This window comes from Liolophura sinensis, chromosome 6, assembly GCF_032854445.1.
Source record: "Liolophura sinensis isolate JHLJ2023 chromosome 6, CUHK_Ljap_v2, whole genome shotgun sequence".
NCBI lineage: Eukaryota > Metazoa > Mollusca > Polyplacophora > Chitonida > Chitonidae > Liolophura > Liolophura sinensis.
This window is the reverse complement of record NC_088300.1, coordinates 74,852,673-74,876,905: the sequence shown is the minus strand read 5'-3', so window position 1 is coordinate 74,876,905 and position 24,233 is coordinate 74,852,673. Positions and strand designations below refer to the sequence as shown.

At 39.4% G+C, this 24,233-nt stretch overlaps 1 protein-coding gene across 1 annotated transcript; it reads right to left on the bottom strand.

The window, feature by feature from the left end:
- Positions 1 to 1,785: 1,785 nt before the first annotated feature.
- Positions 1,786 to 23,184, bottom strand: LOC135468305 (uncharacterized). The gene is made up of 26 exons (XM_064746486.1): positions 22,909 to 23,184; positions 22,444 to 22,567; positions 21,332 to 21,442; positions 20,296 to 20,400; positions 19,267 to 19,407; positions 18,997 to 19,029; positions 18,677 to 18,771; positions 17,672 to 17,753; positions 17,220 to 17,309; positions 16,583 to 16,709; positions 16,233 to 16,312; positions 15,667 to 15,771; positions 14,740 to 14,869; positions 14,007 to 14,083; positions 13,507 to 13,749; positions 12,506 to 12,616; positions 12,029 to 12,128; positions 11,516 to 11,636; positions 10,853 to 11,006; positions 9,352 to 9,510; positions 6,585 to 6,760; positions 6,155 to 6,235; positions 5,499 to 5,576; positions 4,233 to 4,426; positions 3,835 to 3,921; positions 1,786 to 3,442 (listed from the first exon to the last, which is right to left on the bottom strand). Exons 1-26 carry the CDS (start codon positions 23,079 to 23,081, stop codon positions 3,171 to 3,173), a joined length of 3,249 nt encoding a protein of 1,082 aa, XP_064602556.1. The 5' UTR covers positions 23,082 to 23,184; the 3' UTR covers positions 1,786 to 3,170.
- Between the last annotated feature and the right edge of the window lie 1,049 nt (positions 23,185 to 24,233).

Here is a 24,233-nt window from a genome sequence, read left to right as displayed (position 1 = left end):
GGTCCCGAAGCGGACGCTCTACCAACTGTGCTAACCGGGCCGGTAATAGATGAAGAAGTAAATTACAGTAAAGAGCAGGATCCAATGTTGCAGACTTGAGGCAAATCTGTTCCTTATCATACTGACTAAGTCTGGGTATCAACCGGGTGATAAAGACAAAAATTAAATACGTACAGGTGTGAAATTTCAAATGACAGGGTATTGTATGTTACCTTTAACATTTTTTTTCTACTTTTTTATGAAAAAAAAAACAGATTTGTCTCTTAAACCATATAATGGTCTGTTATTTTGAGTTTATTAGCAAAATTCCATTCACCATGCAGGACATATAACACTTAAGCCTTTGGCAAAGCTGACGTCTTCACCAAAAACATACGTTGAACGCCGTAGACCGCCACATTGGATATATGAACGCTTGCAACCAAAACGCAAATGAGATAAATATATTATTATTGACAGCCTATATACTAGCATGGTAAACGGTTTGAATACTGATTTTACTTATGTGGCCCTGTTGTTGCAGTTGATGTGACTGCACCAGGTGTGGCCAGAACTGTAAAAGGTATCAGTCATGTATGCACCTGTGTATCCACACGTGTTTTAACCTTTAAGCTGAAGAAATAAAGTGGCTTACTTTGCAGTTATTGTAGGGCAAACACAGGAGAAACTCAGCGTTTGAAGTCACAGTACCAATAGCAGGTGAGTTGTTCTGGGTGCAGGACAAACATAGGACAAACTTAGGGTCTACAGTCACTGTACCAGCAGTAGGCGAGTTGTTCTGAGTACATGACATCACAAGAGAAATTCAGCGTTTACAGTCACTGTACCAGCAGTAGGTGAGTTGTTCTGAGTACAGGACATCACAGGAGAAACTCAGGGTCTACAGTCACTGTACCAGCCGTAAGTGAGTTGTTCTGAGTATAGGACAAATATAGGAGAAACTCAGGGTCTACCTGCATTAGGTAAGCTGTTCTCAGTAAGCCCCAGAAGGACGTTATGTATATTTATCGAATCGGGCAAAGAAAGGTAAGGTAAGGTGACTAAACATTGCCACTTTTGTAACAATTAATATTAACCCATTGTTTTGAGTTTCACTGATGTTTAAGCAAGAATGCTCAGGTTGGGAAAGACCAGTGACTTTGTTTAGGTGGTTCTCCCATCGCCACACGTTCGTTTACAGCTATCGACAGTTCAGTTGCAGTGCAGGATCAGTTTAACACTTCATGTCTTGACAGCGCATATTTTCAGCTTATCAGTGCCTGTTTCTGGTCTACAAAGTTGCCATCAATCTTTTATGGGCTGCTTTAGGGGCGTATGTCGGTACTTCATTGTATCTTCTCCTGGCAATGGCAAATTTGAATAAAAGCCTTAAACACTGGTGGGAAAGAAGCTATGTAACCTTGATTACCTCCAAAAATGGTGTTTCCTTAGTGCTGAATGAACTGGTATGTTTCTGGAAAGTAAATCTGTATGGCACATTAGCGGAGATGACCTCCGGCGAGTTACCTCCCTTGTCCCAGGCTATCCAACCCGCCCCAGAAGTCATTCTTCCTCCGCTCTCCTTTGTGTTTATCTTCGTCCCTGACTCAGAGGTAGCAGCCTGTACGAGAGACTTGTCTGTGTAACAGGCTGTCAAAGTTATAAAACTTAAATTATTTTAAAAGCAATATGTTCATCCCAATACTTTGTTATTGTTTTATTTAAATACAGCCAAATTAGTTATAATTATTACACATCATAGTAATAATAATAATATTTGAAAAAACATCCTAATATTTGGTGTAAATATAAATACTTTCACATACCTACAAACAGTATGTATACATAAATAAAATATCACAGATTTTTATGATATACATGTGCTAATGTGGACGATCAGTGATATTAAGAGACAACAACAATCTAGCACATCAGGTAGATCATATTGCAGGATAAGAAACATTGCAAACATTTGTTTTGACTACAGTGGTTTTGACAAATTGGAACATAATTGAACCATTACCATTTTTTGTATTTTCACAATTATCAAACACATTATTTTTATATTACACAGCAGCATTTGTAAGTAATAAGACACTTCATACATTATACATTTAGCTCAGCTGTAAATTTTACATCATTTTGACAGGAAATGTAAACATGGATAGAGCAATGAGTTGAATATTTTGGCAGAAATCAACACATCAGCTTAAATACATAACTTAAAGCGTCCATAACAAACAATCAAACAGTATATAATAACATAATATTTATATTCCATATAAAATTCATCATTCTGTGCCTTCTGTGATAAAATATTTGGGACATATCTGCACAAGCATGCTTTAATCTTTTAAAAACATAAGAGTTCATCAGCAGTTTGCATGGTATCCATATGTTCATAAAAAAACATACTATAAAATGTATCACAAAAAATACATACATTTACCCTGATGTGTAACTAACACCATTGTATGCTGTTCTAGAGATTATATGACTTCCACCTGCGCAAATCCAGTCAGGTTTATACCTGACCTTGACTGACCCAGAGAGCAAGACAGAATCTACTGTACCCCAACACATGGTCGACACTTCCTAATGCACATGTACATATAAGCGTGGAATACTAAAAGCACACATTTAACTGGTAGGTTGTGGGATATATACATATACATGTAAGCAATGAACAATCCACACGCTCAAATGCAGCAATCATACATAGAAATTGATCACAATTCACCAGTTCAAAATACTGGGAGTACCTCATGATATCAGTAAATATCACAATACTGAGAGGACAATCAAGCAGAAGTGGTGTATACTCAGTGGTTCACACTCAGCAATGTTTCTAAGCAGCATAACTACAAGTATAATGTTTAATGCCCTCTAAAACCCCATCATTGTGAAGCATGGATTGCACTGCTGCAATCTCACCTAAACTGTACTTGTAGGCGTCAAGCTTGTTACTGTTGTCCATGTTACTGCATGTGTTTTACTGGTAATGGTACACTTCTTTCTTGGGTGCAGTGATGGTTATATCTGTCCTCCATTCCTCAGCTGGAAGCCTCTGTGGGTCATGTACATGAGGTGGATTTTGGCAGACACACATTTCCATATGTTAATGGCTAACATTCAGACCAGGCTCAAATTAATTTGTTACCAGACTGACTCACATTGTATTTCAGTTTTCTTTACCCCTCACCTATACACTTCAGGGGAGGTAGGTGTGTTCCAGGTGCTGCAGGCAGAGACCAGATGGCGCTTTTTGTTGAGGATGGGAGAGGGAGTGCTGTGGTTTTGGGACCCAGGTCTCTGTGCCAACCTATGGCCTGCTGGGAGCTTCCCGCTGAACTAGAAGTGCTTGCTTTATCCCACACAGTGTTCCTCTGTCCACGTCGCTCACTGCCCTTCACTTTCTTTGTTATAGCACGGATGAGATCCCGAGCATGCTTCAGGCTGTAAGCTACATGTAGTAAAGGCAGAAAGCATTTGGTTAAGCATCAGGGAACGGTCAAACAATCGCAAACATAATACAAAACATATACATGTATAAGTAGTACAATACTATTTATGGAACGATAAAGGCTTATTCTTATTTTGACAACCCATAGCCAAAAGATGCCAAGATCAGAGCACAGAAACAGCTGAATTTCTGAACAACATTTTCATGTGAACAATTTTCAGAATTCCAATGAAAACCTGCTCAATCCACATTTATACTCATGGCAACATGTGAGTCTATTGCTTTAAGTGGAAATGTTTAAAATAAGATGGGTTTATGCTGTATGTCCACACTGGCCTGATAATAAACAGTGACCTATTTGTAGACGTCCTTTGGAGATAACTCTGTGTTACCTTTGAGTCTAGCCTTGACCTCATCAGTGAAGTACCCAGAGTCCACCCACTCTTCAAAGTCTGCGATGTGATCAAATGCTGTGACACCTTCACAGGTAAAACACAAAGCATGTTACATATAGTATAGCAGAAAGCATATGTAATCTAAAATCATTTTTTGCTAAATCTGTGACATATACACAGTCAATATGTGACATTAGAAATTACATTACCGTACTCTAGCTTATACAGAACTGTTGCATTACTACACAGTGGTCTGTGTAATATTACACGGAAAATAACACGTGTACATGTAGTAACAAATGATTTAATTTTCTGTAAGACGATACCCAGGTAAACAATATAATTCTGGATCATTCTTAATGAAACTGTAGGATTAGACATGAATTAAGGCTTACCACTGCCATTTTTGAACTTCATGTTTGCCCCATGAGCCAGTAATATGCATGCAGCTAACTGATTGTTGGACTTAGTGGCAAAGAACAAAGGGGTGCAGCCTTCGTTATTGGGGGTGTCAATCTCTGCTCCATAAGATAGCAATAACTCCAGGATCTCTGTCCCCCCACTCATACTGGATGCATAATGTAAACAACTGAAACAGTCAACAGAATTTCATGTAACATGACACTGTTTTGTATTTTTTTGACACCCCCCTCCCCATAACCAGGCAGTCGTATGGTGCAACCCGCTCCCCTTAACCAGGCAGTCATATGGTGCAACCCCCTCCCCTTAACCAGGCAGTCGTATGGTGCAACCCGCTCCCCTTAACCAGGCAGTCATATGGTGCAACCCCCTCCCCTTAACCAGGCAGTCGTATGGTGCAACCCCTACTCCTATACCAGGCAGTCGTATGGTGCAACCTCCTCCCCTTAACCAGGCAGTCATATGGTGCAATCCCCTCCCCTTAACCAGGCAGTCGTATGGTGCAAACCCCTTCCCCTTAACCAGGCAGTCGTACGGTGCAACCCCCTCCCCTTAACCAGGCAGTTGTATGGTGCAACCACCTCCCCTTAACCAGGCAGTCGTATGGTGCACCCCACCCCCTTAACCAGGAAGTCGTATGGTGCACCCCACCCCCTTAACCAGGCAGTCATATGGTGCAATCCCCTCCCCTTAACCAGGCAGTCGTATGGTGCAACCCCCTCCCCTTAACCAGGCAGCCGTACGGTGCAACCCACTCCCCTTAACCAGGCAGTCGAATGGTGCAACCCTCCCCCCTTAACCAGGCAGTCGTATGGTGCAACCCCCTCCCCTTAACCAGGCAGTCATATGGTGCCCCCACCCCACCCCCACCTCCACCCCCTTAACCAGGCAGATGTATGGTGCATTTGTAATGTATGTATTTTTCATTCACTTAATATATGATTAACTTACAAAGTTCCAATTAACAATGAAAATTAACTGATATCTTTAATATTGGTCATGTCATATTGAAATTATTGATAATATATAATACGGTATCTTTTCATTCTGCATTGCTAAGGCAGGCAGTAACAAAAACAACTTAATCATTTTTGGATGTAAATCATAAAACACATTTACAAACACATGTGGGCATTAAATGGAAACTGTCACTTGAACTGCCATTAGTGTAACAAAATGTGAAAATCACAGAAACCTTGCAGTATAATACAAGTAGTTTAAATATTTGAAAATAAGTGTACGTGTTGCCTCCAGGGTAGCGTGGGTTTGGATCAGCTCCATTCGTCAACAGAAAGTTAATGACATCTACTCTGTGAGAGCTGGAATGAACAGGTAGGAAAATCACAATGACAAAATCATGCCACCCATACAGGTACAACTGGTCAATGTCAAATTTCATAAAGTAAAACCCAAGACAAGTACTATCTATATAACCTGAAAATACTATTATAAAACCATAATATTTTGTGAGAGGAAAATAAAAGATATAAGGATAGGTGGCAGTGTTTCCTTTAAAACATATTCAAAATTTCATGTGTGAATTATTAAATGTATGATTTAAAACAAGCATCAATAATTGTTCTCGATCCATTCTGTAAATTAAGTGTGTATATATTAAACAAATGATTTAATTACATGGTGTAATATTCTTGAGAGTCTTGCACTTTCACAACCACAGGCATCAAGATTTATCCGGGCTGAAGCTAGGACACCACTGAATTTTCTCATAACAACAAATAACTGATGAAACTCCCATCAGGTCATCAAGAGATGGATTTGAACACCCCACCTCATTGGTCCTTGACTATCTTTGATCTAATGACCTCCTGGGAGCTACTGTTGGAAGCTCATTATTACACCTATCAGGCTGTACATATGTATCCATGCAGGTACTCACACTGTAATCTGTTCTGTGAGAATCCTCCTCAGCAGGTGATCTGGTTCCCCTTCCTTAAAACAGAAGCCACTGTCTATCAACCTGGAACAAACAACAGATGTCAGCAGCAAATAACACCACATGTAACTCCACTGGATCTGCTAACATCATCCTGAATAAAAATGTCTTCAGATTAAAGATGTGAAAAATTGATTAAAATTCATTATAAGTACACATTTGGTACCATAGACCCAAAACTACATCCACATTCTTTGCCTTCTTGGGTATGATTAATACTGATTATTAAATCCATATTGTTCCCAAATAAACCTGGTTTAAAACTTTGCAGTTTAATACTCTGTGGCATACATTTGCACATGTAAAGTATAAATCTGAAGTTCTGATTTGTAGTTTTCTATTTACAATGTGGGCAGACAGCTCTGTCATTTACCACTGAGCACAGATGGTGTAGTCATTTGCCAGGGCGAGGTGGAGGACGCTGGGGGGCTGTTTGTTGTCCTCCGTGTTCAGAGAGTGGATGATCTCATTGCAGTCATCATACTGCAGCAGGAGCTGTATACCGTCCACACGGCCTTGCATAGCACAGCAGTGGATCGCCATCAGGCCCTGGCAACAGGCAGTGCACAGTCAGCACAGCAAAAAACATACAGTACATAATCAGCACAGCAGATAACATTCAGCACACAATCAGCACAGCAGAAAACATACAGCCCACAATCAGCAGAGCAGTTCACAATCAGCACAGCAGACAACACGCAGCACACAATCAGCACAGCAGATAACACGAAGTTCACAATCAGCACAGCAGACAACACGAAGTTCACCATCAGCACAGCAGACAACACGCAGCTCGCAATCAGCATAGCAGACAACACGCAGCACACAATCAGCACAGCAGACAGCACACAGTTCACAATCACCACAGCGGACAACATGCAGCGCACAATCAGCATAGCAGACAACACACAGCACACAATCACCACAGCAGACAACACGCAGCACACAATCAGCACAGCGGACAACATGCAGCACACAATCAGCACAGCAGACAAGACACAGCACACAATCAGCACAGCAGACAACATACAGCACACAATCAGCACAGCAGACAACATGCAGTTCACAATCAGCACAGCAGACAACACGCATTTCACAATCAGCACAGCAGACAACACACATTTCACAATCAGCACAGCAGACAACACGCATTTCACAATCAGCACAGCAGACAACACGCAGCACACAATCAGCATAGTAGACAACATGCAGCACACAATCAGCACAGCAGACAACACGCAGTTCACAATCAGCACAGCAGACAACACGCATTTCACAATCAGCACAGCGAACAACATACAGCACACAATCAGCACAGCAGACAACACGCAGCACACAATCAGCACAGCAGACAACACGCAGTTAACAATCACCACAGCAGACAACACGCAGCTCGCAATCAGCACAGCGGACAACACGCAGCACACAATCACCACAGCAGACAACACGCAGTTCACAATCACCACAGCAGACAACACCCAGCACACAATCAGCACAGCAGACAACACGCAGCACACAATCAGCACAGCAGCCAACATGCAGTTCACAATCAGCATAGCAGACAGCACGCAGTTCACAATCAGCACAGCAGACAACATGCAGTTCACAATCAGTACAGCAGACAACACGCAGCACACAATCAGCACAGCAAACAACACGCATTTCACAATCACCACAGCAGACAACACGCAGTTCACAATCAGCACAGCAAACACGCAGTTCACAATCAGCACAGCAGACAACACGCAGCACACAATCAGCACAGCAGACAACACGCAGTTCACAATCAGCACAGCGGACAACATGCAGTTCACAATTAGCACAGCAGACAACACGCAGCACACAATCAGCACACAATCAGCACAGCAGACAACATGCAGTTCACAATCAGCACAGCGGACAACATGCAGTTCACAATCAGCACAGCAGACAACATAAAGTTCACAATCAGCACAGCAGACAACACGCAGCACACAATCAGCACAGCAGACAACACGCAGCACACAATCAGCACAGCAAACAACATACAGTTCACAATCAGCACAGCAGACAACACGCAGCACACAATCAGCACAGCAAACAACACGCAGTTAACAATCAGCACAGCAGACAACACGCAGTTCACAATCAGCACAGCAGACAACACACAGCACACAATCAGCACAGCAGCCAACACGCAGTTCACAATCAGCATAGCAGACAACACGCAGTTCACCATCAGCACAGCAGACAACACGCAGCACACAATCAGCACAGCAGCCAACACGCAGTTCACAATCAGCATAGCAGACAACACGCAGTTCACCATCAGCACAGCAGACAACACACAGTTCACAATCAGCACAGCAGACAACACGCAGCACACAATCAGCACAGCAGACAACATGCAGCACACAATCAGCACAGCAGACAACATGCAGTTCACAATCAGCACAGCAGACAACACGCAGCACACAATCAGCACAGCAGACAACATGCAGCACACAATCAGCACAGCAGACAACACGCAGTTCACAATCAGCACAGCGGACAACACGCAGTTCACAATCAGCACAGCGGACAACACACAGCATACAATCAGCACAGCAGACAACATTCTACCCAAAGGTAATAACACAAACCCACATCTTGTGTAAAGGCATATTGACACTGGGATCAAGCTAATTAATAAACTATAAACAGCACTTAACAAGCCTCCTAGAAGTCTTAGTCTTGATGATAATAATAATTTTAAAAGTAATGATATTTTAAAGTCTAATATTTTTATTACAAAATGTAATTTATTTATTTATTTGATTGGTGCTTTATGCCATACTCAAGAATATTTCACTTATATGACGGCAGCCAGTATTATGGCAGAGGGAAACAGAGCAGAGCCTGGGGGAAACCCATGACCATCTGCAAGTTGCTGCCAACCTTCCCATGTACATCTGCCAACAGAGGAAGCCAGCATGTATTAACTTTTCAATGAAATACAACACAACAGAAATCAAACAGAAGAGACATTATATCTTTCACATCCTCTTTCAAATAGCCTCAAAATACTTCAGCTTAAAAATCCCTTCTGTATTTGATAAGATCAGTGCTAAAAATTATTAGACAAAATCAGTTGGACTTGACATTTTGACTTGTCAACTGACCCGTTTGTTCCTGTGGGTGAGGGAAGCCCCACGGTCGAGCAGCAGTTCTATACATTCCACCGCTGTGTCCTCTCCAGTCTCCCCATAACACTTCACGTGAAGCGGGGTATTACCCTCAGAGTCCTCAGTGTCAACACGACCTCCGCTGTCCAGCAATGCCTACAACAACAACAGTCATCCATACATAGGCATCCCTACAACTTCACAGTCAACAATACCCAGGCCTCTTCCAGGTAATTTTTATATGCATGATTAAATTAAAAACATTTTATTGTATTTTGGTTTGCTCAACATTTTGTCTACAATTAAACTGTTACTTCCTTCCAGCACATATCATTATCATCAATTCACAAAGCATGATGAAGTTATCACAATACTGTTGTAGTGAATCTCATATATGAATGGTTTATATACAGGCTGATGCTTGCTGCTTTACACAAAACAAGTTGCTTTTAATACACACACTTATACATGAAAGTGGTTAGGTCAAAGTGACCATAAAAATCCAATTAGGTAGATCCTGTGCAATTTATTAGCAAATACACCTGCACAGTAAACCACAGTTTTCATTAGGTACGTGTTCTGTAAATGTAGGTATAATGTGATGTATCTTCAGGCTGTACAGATCTCGGGGAAACCCCTGTAATCCAGTACCTTCAGGGTGTGGAGATCTCTGACATCCCCAGTAACCAGATACCTTCAGGGTGAGTGGATCTCTGGCATCCCCAGTAACTACATACCTTCAGAGTGTAGAGATCTCTGACATCCCCAGTAACCTGGTACCTTCAGGCTGTGTGGTTCTCTGACATCAGTTGTAATCATGTACCTTTAGAGTGTGGAGATCTCTGACATTCTCTGTAACCACATACCTGGAGGGTGTGGGGATCTCTGGCCTCCCTGATATCATGTACCTTGTGGGTGTGGGGATCCTTGGCTGTACGGATTTCTGGAAACCCCTGTAAGCATGTGACTTCAGGGTGTGGGGGTCTCTAGTCTCACCTGTGAGCACGTACCTTCAGGGTGTGGGGGTCGCTAGCCTCACCTGTGAGCCTGTACCCTCAGGGTGTGGGGAGCCTTAACCTTACCTCTGAGCACATACCTTCAGAGTGTGGGGATCTCTGGCCTCCCTGATATCATGTACCTTGTGGGTGTGGGGATCCTTGGCTGTACGGATTTCTGGAAACCCTTGTAAGCATGTGACTTCAGGGTGTGGGGATCTCTAGCCTCACCTGTGAGCACGTACCTTAAGGGTGTGGGGATCTCTAGTCTCACTTGTGAGCACGTACCTTCAGAGCGTGGGGATCTCTAGTCTCACCTGTAAGCACGTACCTTCAGAGCGTGGGGGTCGCTAGCCTCACCTGTAAGCACGTACCTTCAAGGTGTGGGGATCTCTAGTCTCACCTGTAAGCACGTACCTTCAAGGTGTGGGGATCTCTAGTCTCACCTGTAAGCACGTACCTTCAAGGTGTGGGGATCTCTAGTCTCACCTGTAAGCACGTACCTTCAAGGTGTGGGGATCTCTGGCTCTGTGTACAGGAGTAGACTGCTTATAGTCCAGCAGGTTGGGATCCACCCTCAGCTGCAGTAGATCCTTCACCACGTTCTCCTGACCAAAATAGGCTGCTGTGTGAAGCAGGGTACTGCCATTGATACATCTGAAACAGAACAGACACCGTTATAGGGTATAATTCAACATACAAAGACATGTAGCATACAAAAACAGAAACATTTGGAAATTATAACAATATTTAATAATGTGATTGCCAAACAGATGTAAAATAGCACATATCTTCTCCAATTAAGATTACCAGCATGTATCTTTTCCTCCTAGTCTGAACCTTTAATATGGATCTTAAAATTACTTTAAGCAAAAAGTATGCATTAAGTCTGCCATATCCTAAAATTATTTCGATCATTCCAAGTAAAAAGTGTAAAATAAACATAATGGAGAGTGAGTCAGAATTAACCACCTGATACCTGACGAAAAGGGAAAATAGAAGCTGCATTGAGTCAGCATCCCAAAGAGACAGAATCTTACTCATTTTGGCTAAACTCAGGTTTGTGGGCCAGATATCTTGTAATCATCTTCACTTAAAGCTACAACCAGACCAGTGAGAGCAAGATTGCAGCCACTGACTTCACTGAACCCAGTCTGATCGATTACCTGCTGTTGAGGCTGGCAAATCCCAGCAGTCCTGTCTTATGAGCAGTGACCAGATCCTCCAGCAGGCCAACATTACCCTCCATGATTTTAGGAACAGACAGAGTGTAATGGTTGTACAGCTCTGAAAGTAGGACATTACACAATACACATATCTGATATCCATACTGAGAGAGGGAGCACACCTGTAATGGATTAACCTCCGCTTGTAATAAATTCCACTGATTAAATATGCAAATTATACATAATTACACTGTTCAAGCTGTCAAAAGGCAATGGCAGACATGAATTGTATACTGGTACAATCACAAAAGACCTTTCTCAGAATAATGAAGTCACTATACATGTGCACAATAGATATACATACATGTATGCTTGTTCAGACTGTAGGACATATACAAGATTGATTACTATAAATGTAACTTTGATAAACTAAGATGATGCATAATTACTCTGGAAACATACACTTGTATATTTATTTTATACACTCAATGCAGCCATCACAAAGTTGCTCACCCACTAAGAACACTCTGAACTCATCATTCTTCACAGTTTCCACGGGCGTCTGGCCTTTGATATTCGTCACATGCATGTCACAGCCCCATTCCACCAACAACTGACAGCAGAAACATAACAATTATTCTCTGTATATTTAGTGTACATTTTTATTAATCCACATGATTACCCTGTTAAGCTGCTATGAAGAAAGAAAATGAGGTAACCAGGCTATTTTAGTTTCAGTTACTTTATTAACAATATGCAACATTAAACCTCAAGCATACATACACACATACATGTACCTTAACAATACTGTTAATGTCTGGCCAGCTCAGCTGACAAATGACACATTGTTGACACCACTGACATGGTTTGGTATAGAATGAAAACATACATGTAGCATAGCTGGTCTATCAGTAGTGTGGACATAATAACCTACACAGCAGTGAAACATTGCATTACAGTGCATTATGACATGTGAATGCAGACACTTACATGACAGATGTCTCTGTGAAGTCCCTCTACAGCACTGAATATTGGTGTACACTTGAAGGCATTCCTGGCCTCCATATCTGCCCCATTCTCCAGAAGGTAAGCAGCTACATCCTATAAAATCAAGTAAGAGTCCCCGTTTAATACACCAGCCTTATTACGTACCAACAATTACAACTTCTGACTCAAGGCTTATGATTTAACATTTATGACTTAAAACAGGCTGGTGAAATGATGCACAGGTGGGCTGGAACAAAGAATTACTCCTCAACTATGCTTACTCAGATATTCTGATGAAATGATGCACAGGCCCGGTGGAACAGAGGAATACGCCCCAAGTGTACTTACCCACATATTTTGGCACATATATTGTGATACTTCAAACTGATCATTCAGCGTTTACATGTAAATCACAGCTAGTACTTTCTAATTTATTAATACCCTTAATTATTTTCTCTAGCCTTGCTGAGATGAAAGTTTGGGGAGTTTTGGCTGTGCATCTCACTAAAATGCTCAGACCTAATGCTGAAAAAACATATGAAACACTGTTTTCTTTTTTTGATTAAGGCTTCCATTCATCAGCAGAAGTGAATAAGCAATAGTGGAGAATGTTGCACAAGATCACAGTCACACTGCTGAGTCCATGTCCAGTACAAAAGGCAACACTCTGACTTAACATGATGTACAACTACTGAGGTACAGGCTACTAAGGTCTTTCAGGAAAAACACTACCCATTCATGTTGAGAATATCTGTACATGTACTTCACACAATTACTGTTAAGAGAGTACAGTCGTGCTGGCCAAGCCAGCCCATCACAAGACTATCATCATCATCCATTGACTTGCCACCCTAAGTCACAACATCAGCACTTCTAGCTATCATGTTTGGTCTCAACACGAAAAATTCCTAAAAATCTCACTGACTGTAAACCAGAATTTATGCAACTGTGAAGTTAGGGAGAATTACCCAATATGTACATGTACATTTAGCATTGAAACCTACCTTGTTACCATGGCGACAGGCCCAGTGTAAAGCAGTGAACAGAGTCTTGGGCTCACGGCAGTTGATAAACCTTTTCTGGTCCTTAAAGAAAGTTACCATCTTCTCTATCATGTCAAAGTCATTCTCTTTAGCAGCTCTTAGGAACATTCTCTGCCAGGTGAGAGTGTTCCCTGGGAAGACTTGATAAAGAATCAACGTCCCGGCCTTTACTTGTCTGTTACGACTTGGGCATTCAAAGTAAAACTGAAAATAAATTTATCATTTACAACACTTGAGGTATGACACACACGGTACACCCGAAAACTTACATGTAAATTATGTTGTGGATATATTTGGTCTTGATTTACCCATCAAAGAAAAAGCTGTCAGATTTTGAACAAAAGCTCAAGTAAAAATAAATAAAAAGTACACAAATCCACTGTCCATAACCTGTAGAGTTAACATATGATTGTATTTTGCTGACTAGCCTTTACACACGTTCATTACCATCAAGAACTTACCTCATACTGAGGATACTTTTCAGGGATGATTTCACAAAAACCACTTTCTGGTAGGCGTAATACTTTCTTGATAGAAACTTCAGAAAAACAAGAGAAAAATAAACTGAAGGTAAACATTCTAATTGATGCACAAAAAGGCAAAGTTTTTCAACATTAAGCAGATAAGCAATAAATCACAAAGCGGTGTCATGTGAATGCGGTGTCCAAGTCCAAATGACCTGACAGTCATTTTGGACTGTGCGCTGGGGCATTTTGGATGAAATACCGTAGGTGGCATATTGTGCTTGCCTTGATTATCGTTTTCTTTTGTATTTTGGCAATATAGATAAACCTTTCAACTAGAGGGTCAAGGGTGATTAGAAATATCCCTGAGAAATATGAAGTCAACTTTTTGTAGCTTTCATAACATCAGCTTGGCTCACCTTAATTATTTGTAAAGGTTGAAAATCTCCTTTATGCAAATTCAGAAAAATGACTTTCCTACCATTCAGAAAACCTGTATTATTCTCCGTGTACATACACTGCATATTCCATTCAGCCATATATTTATCATGTATATACATGCCCAGGGACAGTGTGCTATTCAAAATAAAACACAGTGGCGCTGAATATCACATACCCTACAAGTACAGCAGCTCTACACAATCCAGGTAATATGAATGTGGTGTACTAGTGAAAGTACTCCTCTTACAGCTCTGGAATGACTGACCGATTATAGCTTAACACCACTGACCTTTAGACTTGGTGGTGAAGTCTTCTTTAAACTCCCCCGTGGCCCGCTCCAGCAGTACCAGCCTCTTCCCATCTGTCATCGTCTCCTTGGATCCATCGGACTGGATGAAGGGCGAGCCGTTTGTCAAGTGCTACAGAGAAAACCTTACAGTCAGAACATCATCCATGTGTATGTAAAAGTTCACTTTCAGTAATGACAAAAATCATTTTCACTCAAACTGTATCCAGTGTGATCCAGCGTGGTAGCTAAGCTTTAGTCAGGCAGCAAAATTAGGCAATCCACTAAAAGCACTAACAGTTTTTAATAGACTGACTGGTGGTTATATGTATACCATGCTCGAGAATGTTTTCATTTATTTGATTGGTGCTTTACACAATACCCAAGAATATATCACTTACATGATGGCAGCCATATAATGGTGGGAGAAAACCAGGGGAAACCCACCATGATCTGCCGGCTGCTGGCAGGCTATCCTACATGAGTGCATACGACTGACGAGGAAGCCAATATGAGCTCGACTTGAACTCACAAGTGTTTTTCAGTTCTATGATGGCAGTATTACTGGTTGATGGTTACAGGAAGCCAGAGTGAACCACCAACCTTCATCAGTACAAATACCCGACAGTGTTATCTGCTAACATTCCTTAGGTCTTAAACACAAACTTCACCACACACAGCTCTCCAACAGTACCTGTAAAGGTCTGCCACCAACCTGACGATGGCCATGGGCATCTCCCTGCCCCTGCCCTGTTTTCTCACGCGATTATGCTTGTCCTCATCGTATAAGTGACATATTCATGAGTACATCATATAACACCAATCAATCAACCAATCACCATACACAACTATAATAGGATCAACCTTTCCCGACCTGCACAGGCCATCCCCCAACAATCCACAAACCATTAACCGATGACCTCCTCTTACCAGGTTGATGAGCATAGACAGACAGATGTCTGTGATGGTCATATTACGTGGAACTGCCACTGTCTCAAACTTCTTCTTTATCTTCTCCTGTATCTGAATACGGACCTGAAGACCAAAGGTCAATGAATATCTTGATCAGCTTTCAATTAATGACCGTGAGAAAAGCATATTACATGCATGTATATGTACATTCTAATACTGTCAAAGTTTTTTATCTGAATAAGTGGGAGGTTTCAAAAAATCCAGTATTCAGCCTTATTAATCCTAAACATGTTTTTTTTTTCTTGTAATTGTTTTTTACTTTCTTTTAATGGAAAGAAAATGAAACCGCCATGACAAGGATGGTACATGTATGGTCATTTTATAACTTTCATTATTTATATTACACTCTCTCACATTAAAGGCTTATAAATTTTTTTTCCTAGATGTGCTTGATAAATTTTCCAGATATCCACATTCTTCAAAAAAAGTTAACAAGTTTGTCTTCTATAGGTTTTATACCATTTCTGATTTATCTACAGCTCCAAGGGTCTTCATATTAACCTGACACTGTTCCAGCATCATACCTGTTTCTGAACCTGTTCTACCCAAGTTATCCATTCTCTGCAGAAGTCAATGTCAAATCGATTCTCCAGCTTTGATATAGCTGTCAAACAAACAATTAACTATGTACATGTACATATGCATGTGAAAATATACAACTGGACACTATATGATTTCAAAAAAAGAATCTATAATTTAATTTTTAACTTGACTGCATCTAATCAAGTATTTGACAAACTTTTTCTATAAAGGAGACAGCTTTACCACCTGTATATTTGATGATGACCTACTTCTCATATACGTGTACATGTATGAGCCCAGAAGTGGGATAATGGAAAGAAAACTACACAGACTGTATCAGCATAAAACCTACTTTCTCTGTGCGTGTCAATGTTCAGCTTGAGCCTTTGTCTGGCCTCCATATCCTCTCTGGTGGACACCACAGCTGGTAACTGATCCAGGTTATGAGTGGACTCTCTCACCAAGCGATACAACCAGTCCTGACAAAACAGAACACGGCTAACGTAACTCACCTCAGTAAACATCACACAGCATCCATATACATGTGCATGTATATAACATAGCACTCAGACTTAGTCTTCTCATCGTATAAAAGTTAGATAAAACCTACAGATTTCATATCCAACATTTGTTTCCACAATATTGATACTTGATTTGGTTACATTCATTACAAAAGACCTTTACATGAATCTATTCAGGATGAAATGTTTAACATCTACTTATATCCTTAGTCATTCATGAATACATACACTATAAATTGTATTTATTTATTCATTTGATTTGGGTTTTAAGAATATTTCTCTGGTACAAGGGCAGGTTTATTGGTGAAGCTATTGAGGGCAATTGCCACCCTTTATCAGATGCCTGACAATTCCCATGACATGCAGTCACAGAAATAATTCTGCTTATAGAAAACTTGTAATTGACATAAGTATCTAAGCAGTTAAAACCTGAAGAAAACATGTCAGTGAAGACAGTAAGCCACTCACTATCCTCCTCACTACAGCACTACACTGTCGGAACTTGAATGCAACCATGAAGAAGTAGCAGAAATAAGAACACACTGACATTGGGTCTGCCTGAAAAGTTAATCAAGACACAAAAGTGAAAATGTATATCACCCACTAATAATGAAACAGAAGTATATGAAATTGTATTATTTAGAGATCAAGCAACCAATTAATAACTTTTCATTTCCAATGCCTTTGTACCTGACACAAGTAGGAAACCTTACACTGAAAGACAAAATTAATATCAGCGAAAAGATTAACTGAATGGTTAATTAATCATTTTTCTTTCTCAATACCTTCTCAATACCGTAAAAACAGCCCAAAGAAACTACACATATTATGCTTTATAATTAATATACACTGTATGTTTTATTTTCTTTTATGACTACATGACTTGTCTCCCTTTTTATGACCTACCTACCAACACCTACCTCAACCAGATCTTCAGAATCAAAAGGAGACTCTTGGTGAAACATCTTGTCTACAGTCCTTAATACCAGGTTTATTGTCCACCTGTTCAAAAGATGTACATAGGTATTCTGTTACTGGAATATTTTGTAACAGATAATTTGACAGATATATCTTGAATTTTATATATCTTGTGCCATTCCATTTATTTATTTATTTGATTGGTGGTTAATGCTGTACTCAGGAATATTTCACTTATATGACCCCGGCCAGCATTGTGGTAGCAGGAAACTGGGCATAGCCCGGAGGAATCCCATGACCATCCATGTGCTATTTCATATTATAATTTATTTGATTTATTTGATTGCCATACTCAAGGATATTTCACTCACACGACGGCTGCCATCATTATGGTGGGAGGAAAGTGAGCAAAGCCCAGAGAAACCCATGACTATCCACAGGTTGCTGGCAGACCTTCCCACTTACAGCCTGAGATGAAGCCAACATGAGCTGGACTTGATCTCACAGCGACTACATTGGTGAGAGGCACCTGGGTCATTGCACCGTGCTGACGTGCTAACCCCCTCAGCCACAGAGGCCCCTCATATTATAAAGGTGCATATATTATCACTATTCAGAGAAATTTCAGTTGGTTTAAAGACTTCAATTGTTTTGCTATATGAAAGGTGATTGGAAAAGAACTATGCAGATCCCCATAAGTGGAACCTAAAACACTTATTATATCACATGTCAATAAGTTTTCTGTTGACTGTCTCATGACAATGTTGCTAATGATTCTGTTCTTGCTGAAAGCAATATGAAAGCAATAACATCAAAGAAATATTGAATACTAGTATATCGTCATAATAAAGTTGCATCAGTATATATAACTGTGATCTGATGTAGACTATGTGCATTTAAGACAAGTAACTCACCTGCACATTTTTTTTACCAGCCTTATAGCTGATGCAGACTGTCAATTAAATAAAATTCAATTTAATAGAAACGATGCATAAAATAGAATTTACCTGTCATTGAGTAACATCTCAGTGTTGAAAGTGTTTGGGACAAATGAATTAATAAGGCCACATAACACCCTGCTGTCAGCCAAGTCATCAATAGACTACAAATACGAAAAACATTTGACTCATTAATGATGATATGTTTTATTCTGAATTCACAATTGGTTGAAATCAATCTATCTATTCAGTGAATAGGTATTATTATTACTGTTATTATGGATAAAAAACATTTCTCAAATTTAATTTAAAAATTTACACACACCATTATATGTTTAATATTATGGGTTTTAAAATGAATATTTTCTATAAATACAGATACAACTTACCTCAACACTCAATCTTTTTCCTTCTTTTGTTTTCTGAGGATGTAAACAGATGAAAATGATTTAATTCCATCAGTCTGGACTCTCATTTTAAAACAATAATGATAAACCACTACCATTCCTTCATTTAAGACAAGGGACACTATACAGATAGTCAGACTGATATGTCAAGACAAGACCCTGTTAACAAGGACATGCATAATCCCTTTCAACATGTGGGAATATTATTTTATGTGTACATGTATGATCAACAAACATTTTATATGAACGTACCTTGAGCTGTGTTTTAACAAACTCAATGATACATTCTTCTGGAGTTGGCATGGAGTCAATTTCACGGAATTTTGTCTTGAACTTCTTCACAAAGTCTTCTCCTGGGAATTTATCCCACTGATCAGCAAATCCAATTTCCACCTAGAGATCATAAGAATTGATGTCTTAATAACAAGTCGGGCATCTACCACTTATTAAACTACCGTAAATCAGCCAGAATTTACCTGAACACAAAATTTCTGTCTCTGTATTAAAGTTCGAGCATTAATGTCTTGATAATATCGGCACTTCCTTATATCTAGTTTCACAAGCATAGAAGTAATATCTCTGAGTTAAATGGTTTACGCCCCTAATAAAATCATGCGATTTTTTCAAACAATTATAAGCATTCCGGAAGTATTGAAGCTGTAAAACAAGTACACACCTATCTGGTCCTTAGGTACATTCCAATACCAAATATAATTTGGTACAGCGATGAGGTACCAAAATGTATTATTGTATACATATTATTATTTCATTTTCAAAAACTGATACAATGATTCGATGCAACATAAACTTTTGAAATGAAATCAACAATAAGAAGCCATGAGCCAACTGTTAGCTCAGTGGTGTCCTTCACTAGGCTTGTAATACAGCCCTTGACGTGCAGTTATATATGTTAAGTATTCAGAAGTCCAAAACACAGCATAAATGTGACATGTACATGTAGTTATAACTACACAAAGTGTGAGTGAAACTGCTGCATGAAACATGAAACATGAAAACATGAACATATATTATTTTGCTAAAAGGAAACTGAACTTTGGTCTCTTTCTTATTATAGATAAGGCATTTACAAATTGTGAAAGAAATGTCTAATAGTGTAAAGAAATATCTTTACCAAAAAAAGAATCACAGACTACAAGTGTGACTGAGGAAGACTGACAGATAAGTAAGGTTCAGCCGACTGTTAGGTGAACCGACAACAGACTGTCTATTCGTAGCCTGGTGTGTCTGTTAAACACCTAGCTCTCTACATACTGTGCCTACCTTCACTGGTTCTTCTTCCACCATGGCTGATGAGCCAAAGCCTGCCAGTAAGGAGGTTTTAGCTTTGGCTTTCTTCTTTTTGACTGGAGGGGGATCTGGAGTCCACTGAAACACAGAGAACAAAAATCCTATCAACCAGGAAACTAACAGCCAAATCAACAGCAATCCCTTCAGTCCTATAGTCTATAAGCCTGAAAGTATTCAAAAAACCTCTTTATCTCATATATACACTAGTATATACCTTTTTCATTGGTGTCATATTTTAATATTTGTGCTGTTTCACCTTACATCAAAAAAAAGGGCCATATTGCTGAAAGAAATTCAAAATTTTTGAGATGGTTCATCTAAATATAAATTTCAATTGCATTTGATTCTTAATTAATTGTCCTAGGCCTAAACATGTATTTTCCACGATCTCTCAGTTAAGAGAAATAAAATGTCCTCTAACAAGATAATTAACAAACAAATGAGGCAGACAGAGATTCAAACAATGCAACGTTTGCTTGTGGACTGCACATGTGCATGTAAACAATATGCCAGATTGATATTGAATTATAAGTCTACTAATCCAAATTAAATATGATCTTTCTTTCTATCCACCATGTGTTATAAAGTATTTGTAATTCCCAATGATCTGTATGGCACAGCTGAAGTTGCATGGTAGGCTGCAAAATAACAACTCAATATTATGTCTGCTATTTGAAGCTCACTAAACATGTCCCATCATCTACACTTCAAGGGGAGGTAACCTTTTCAAAAAAGGTCTTCAGCCATGATTGTCTACTCAAAGTCAGATACATGTCAGTGGACATCAGGAAGTCTTATCTTACGCAGATGAAATTTAAAATACATCTAGCAGCATAATTTTTTTGCCATCCGCAATAAGCACATAAGTCTCTTTAAAAACTTAATGAAATGCAATTATTTCTTAGGATTCTATAAACTGTGAATATGCAGCACTAAACATCTACTATGTAGCGATATAACATGGATATTAGTTCCACTAAATCTACAAGTACCTGGTGAAAAAACTGACCTTAAAGATGACCTGTGTGAGGATCTCATCATCATTGTGCTGTAAGTATTCCAACCTCTCCCACACAAACCAGATATCATAACAGATGAGCCGCCATAGCAAGTGGAAGACCTGTGTAAAGTATACATCATGTGAGATTAAAGGCCTCATAGTCATTATTACCATGTTAAACACCAAGCATTCATTCATTACAGCCACTATTATATAGGGATACCTTTAGTGAAAGGGGACCCGGAAAACAACCAGCAGGGCTATAACATCATTTTATTGATGTCTAACATCTTTTTTCCTAACTCATCATATAAAAGATAGCACAATGTTACTGTACAAACTGATACACTGTGACAATGTACATGTTGCACTATGATCAGCTGTTTAATGTTACTATGATCGTACTTCACACTAGTGCCCCAACACAGAAATTAAAAAATATGTTGCCTTGTTATTATTATTATTAAGCTTAGTGTAAAGGCTCCATGCTGATAAAGCAACTGTGTAATTATACCCACACAACCGCTGCCTGAAGTATTTGTTGAAGAAAATAGCTGAGGTACTGCTTGGAAACATGTAGGATTCAGTACCAAGACATATCAGTGTACTCATGGATGTACTTTACATGTCTAATTCTTCATTCAGAAAGCAGTAGGAAAAGGAATGGAAATTTCTCTTCTTTTCTACATCTAATAAAATCACAGAGCTGTCAACTCAGACAGGACTAAAGAAGTGAGAAACACAAACAACCAGGGTCCATGGCCAATTTCTGGTGATGGGTCTAGGGAAAAAATGGTTTCATGTATTTTTAACTGTACTTCGTAAGTTTCTGCTGGCAAGTATACATACCATCATTCATCACTATGGGAGCTGAGATCACCATATAACATTATGAAACATTTTCGTGCCAAAAAAAAAAAAAAAAAATTTTAATACTCTGACTGTGAGAATATGATTTTTAATTAAAAAACACAAGGGTTGACAGGTATGAAATCAGTGGGATGTGTTGATTATGAAAATACATGTATAATGGTTTTCAGAACATGGGTCAACAAAAGCTTACATAATAGAATTGTACAGTGAAGCCAGAGTAAAGCAATCATAGCCACAGTTTTTCTCACCTGGTCAGCGTTTCTATTAGCGCACAGCCTGCTGTCCACATTCACATCTTTAGGGATCACTTTACATTTCTTCAGCTCATCTACAATCCAGTCAAACCTGGTTAGTCTCTGCTGTTTTGTCAACCTGCAAACACAGAATAGCATTAAGCAGACGGCCTGGGGTAGATTTTCTCTTTATACAAAATAAACATACCAGAGTATTTCACCTATACTCCTCACCAAATAACATCGTATTGACTTCATTATCCACATGTTGACCTCAGCAAACAAATTCAACCAAATAACAATGCTTTCACAAAACTGTTAAATCATAATATGAATCTGTCAATAGGCATGTTTAAAAGTAACTGGACTTGACATTTAGACAAAAAAAAAACAACAAAATAAATAAAGTTAAAAGCATAATTCTCATTAATAAAAAGGAAATGCACTTATACGACAGTATTTCTAGCAAGATTATTTTACCCATCAAAGCTCTGCAGGTGTTGTAACTCTCGTCCAGTAATGCTCTCTATCAGCACCTTCATGTTTGTCCCAGTCAGTATGTCCATCAGCACATTATTCAGTAGCTGACTGTATGGAAGCAACCTCATGTTTACCCAGGCTGTGAAGCCACGGATTCTCGTTCTCAAAGACATGACTGATGTCGGCTTTGATCTTTCCTCCTAGAACAGCAGGTTCAACGCACTTAACATCCTCTAACGTGCCAACTATATTTACAATTCTGCTCCTACAGCTGAAAGATTTCCATCCTCTCACGAGCTGAATCAAAAAGGCATGTATTTGGAATATTGGTACTGCATTTCACTTAAAGATTGACCACTACAAATGCACTTTCAAAACCACATAGAAGCCTTAAAATGATACCTTTGATGCCGACACTTAAGAGGAGAGATGCTGTCATTTTCTATCTGAAATCCACTGAGCAAATCACGGTACTATCTTCGACCACTAATTTCTTGTTCTTGTTTCGTATCCGACTAACATGCGCAAAAAGTTCAAAATCTAGCGTGTATTTGCCATAGAGGCATGTAATTCTTTGCTTACATATTCAACGCAAATCATTCAAATTCCTAACCATAATCGAAAACACTTTTCTGAGGTCGAATTGTTGTCACAAACAGCTAAGTCAACGTAGCATTACCTTGATCTACACACAGCAGCCATTTGTAAACAAACCACTTTGTCCCTGGATCCAAGCGATTTCTCAGCAAGGGAGATCACTCTCGAACTTTTGATTGCGTCGCATGTGGGTCAAAAACATGTGCGCAATATGAGAAATGCAAAAATTTTGAATCCAAACAAAATGTTCATAACAAAACAAATGCTGCTAGGAAGTATGAGCTGAATTTTCCGGTATTACCAATAGGAATGACCTAACTAAAGACATACTTTGAGACTTGCTCTATTAACATGTCTTTATTCAGTTTTTTGTGTCTTTTGGCACTCACAAATTTGATTATTTTTCTATACAGTTTCAGTATCTGTTGTTATGCGTCTGTATACTGTCATTTTTATTTCTAGTCATTCATATCTGTTGCCATTCATTTTGTTATCGTCTCTGTAAATGGGCTTTGCTGTCTGTATTAGCATAAGTAAATAAACTGAACATACTTTGAAATTAGATATTGTGACTTGAAAAAAAAATCAAGAAAATTGACTTTCTCCTATTTAACCTTAATTTCCCCTGAATTATGCTTTCGATATTAAGGAAGCAGTTGGTCAGTTTGAGCAGCCTTCCAACCCCAAATACTGTGTCCATAGAGGCTTCAAGGTTTACCTTGGGATGA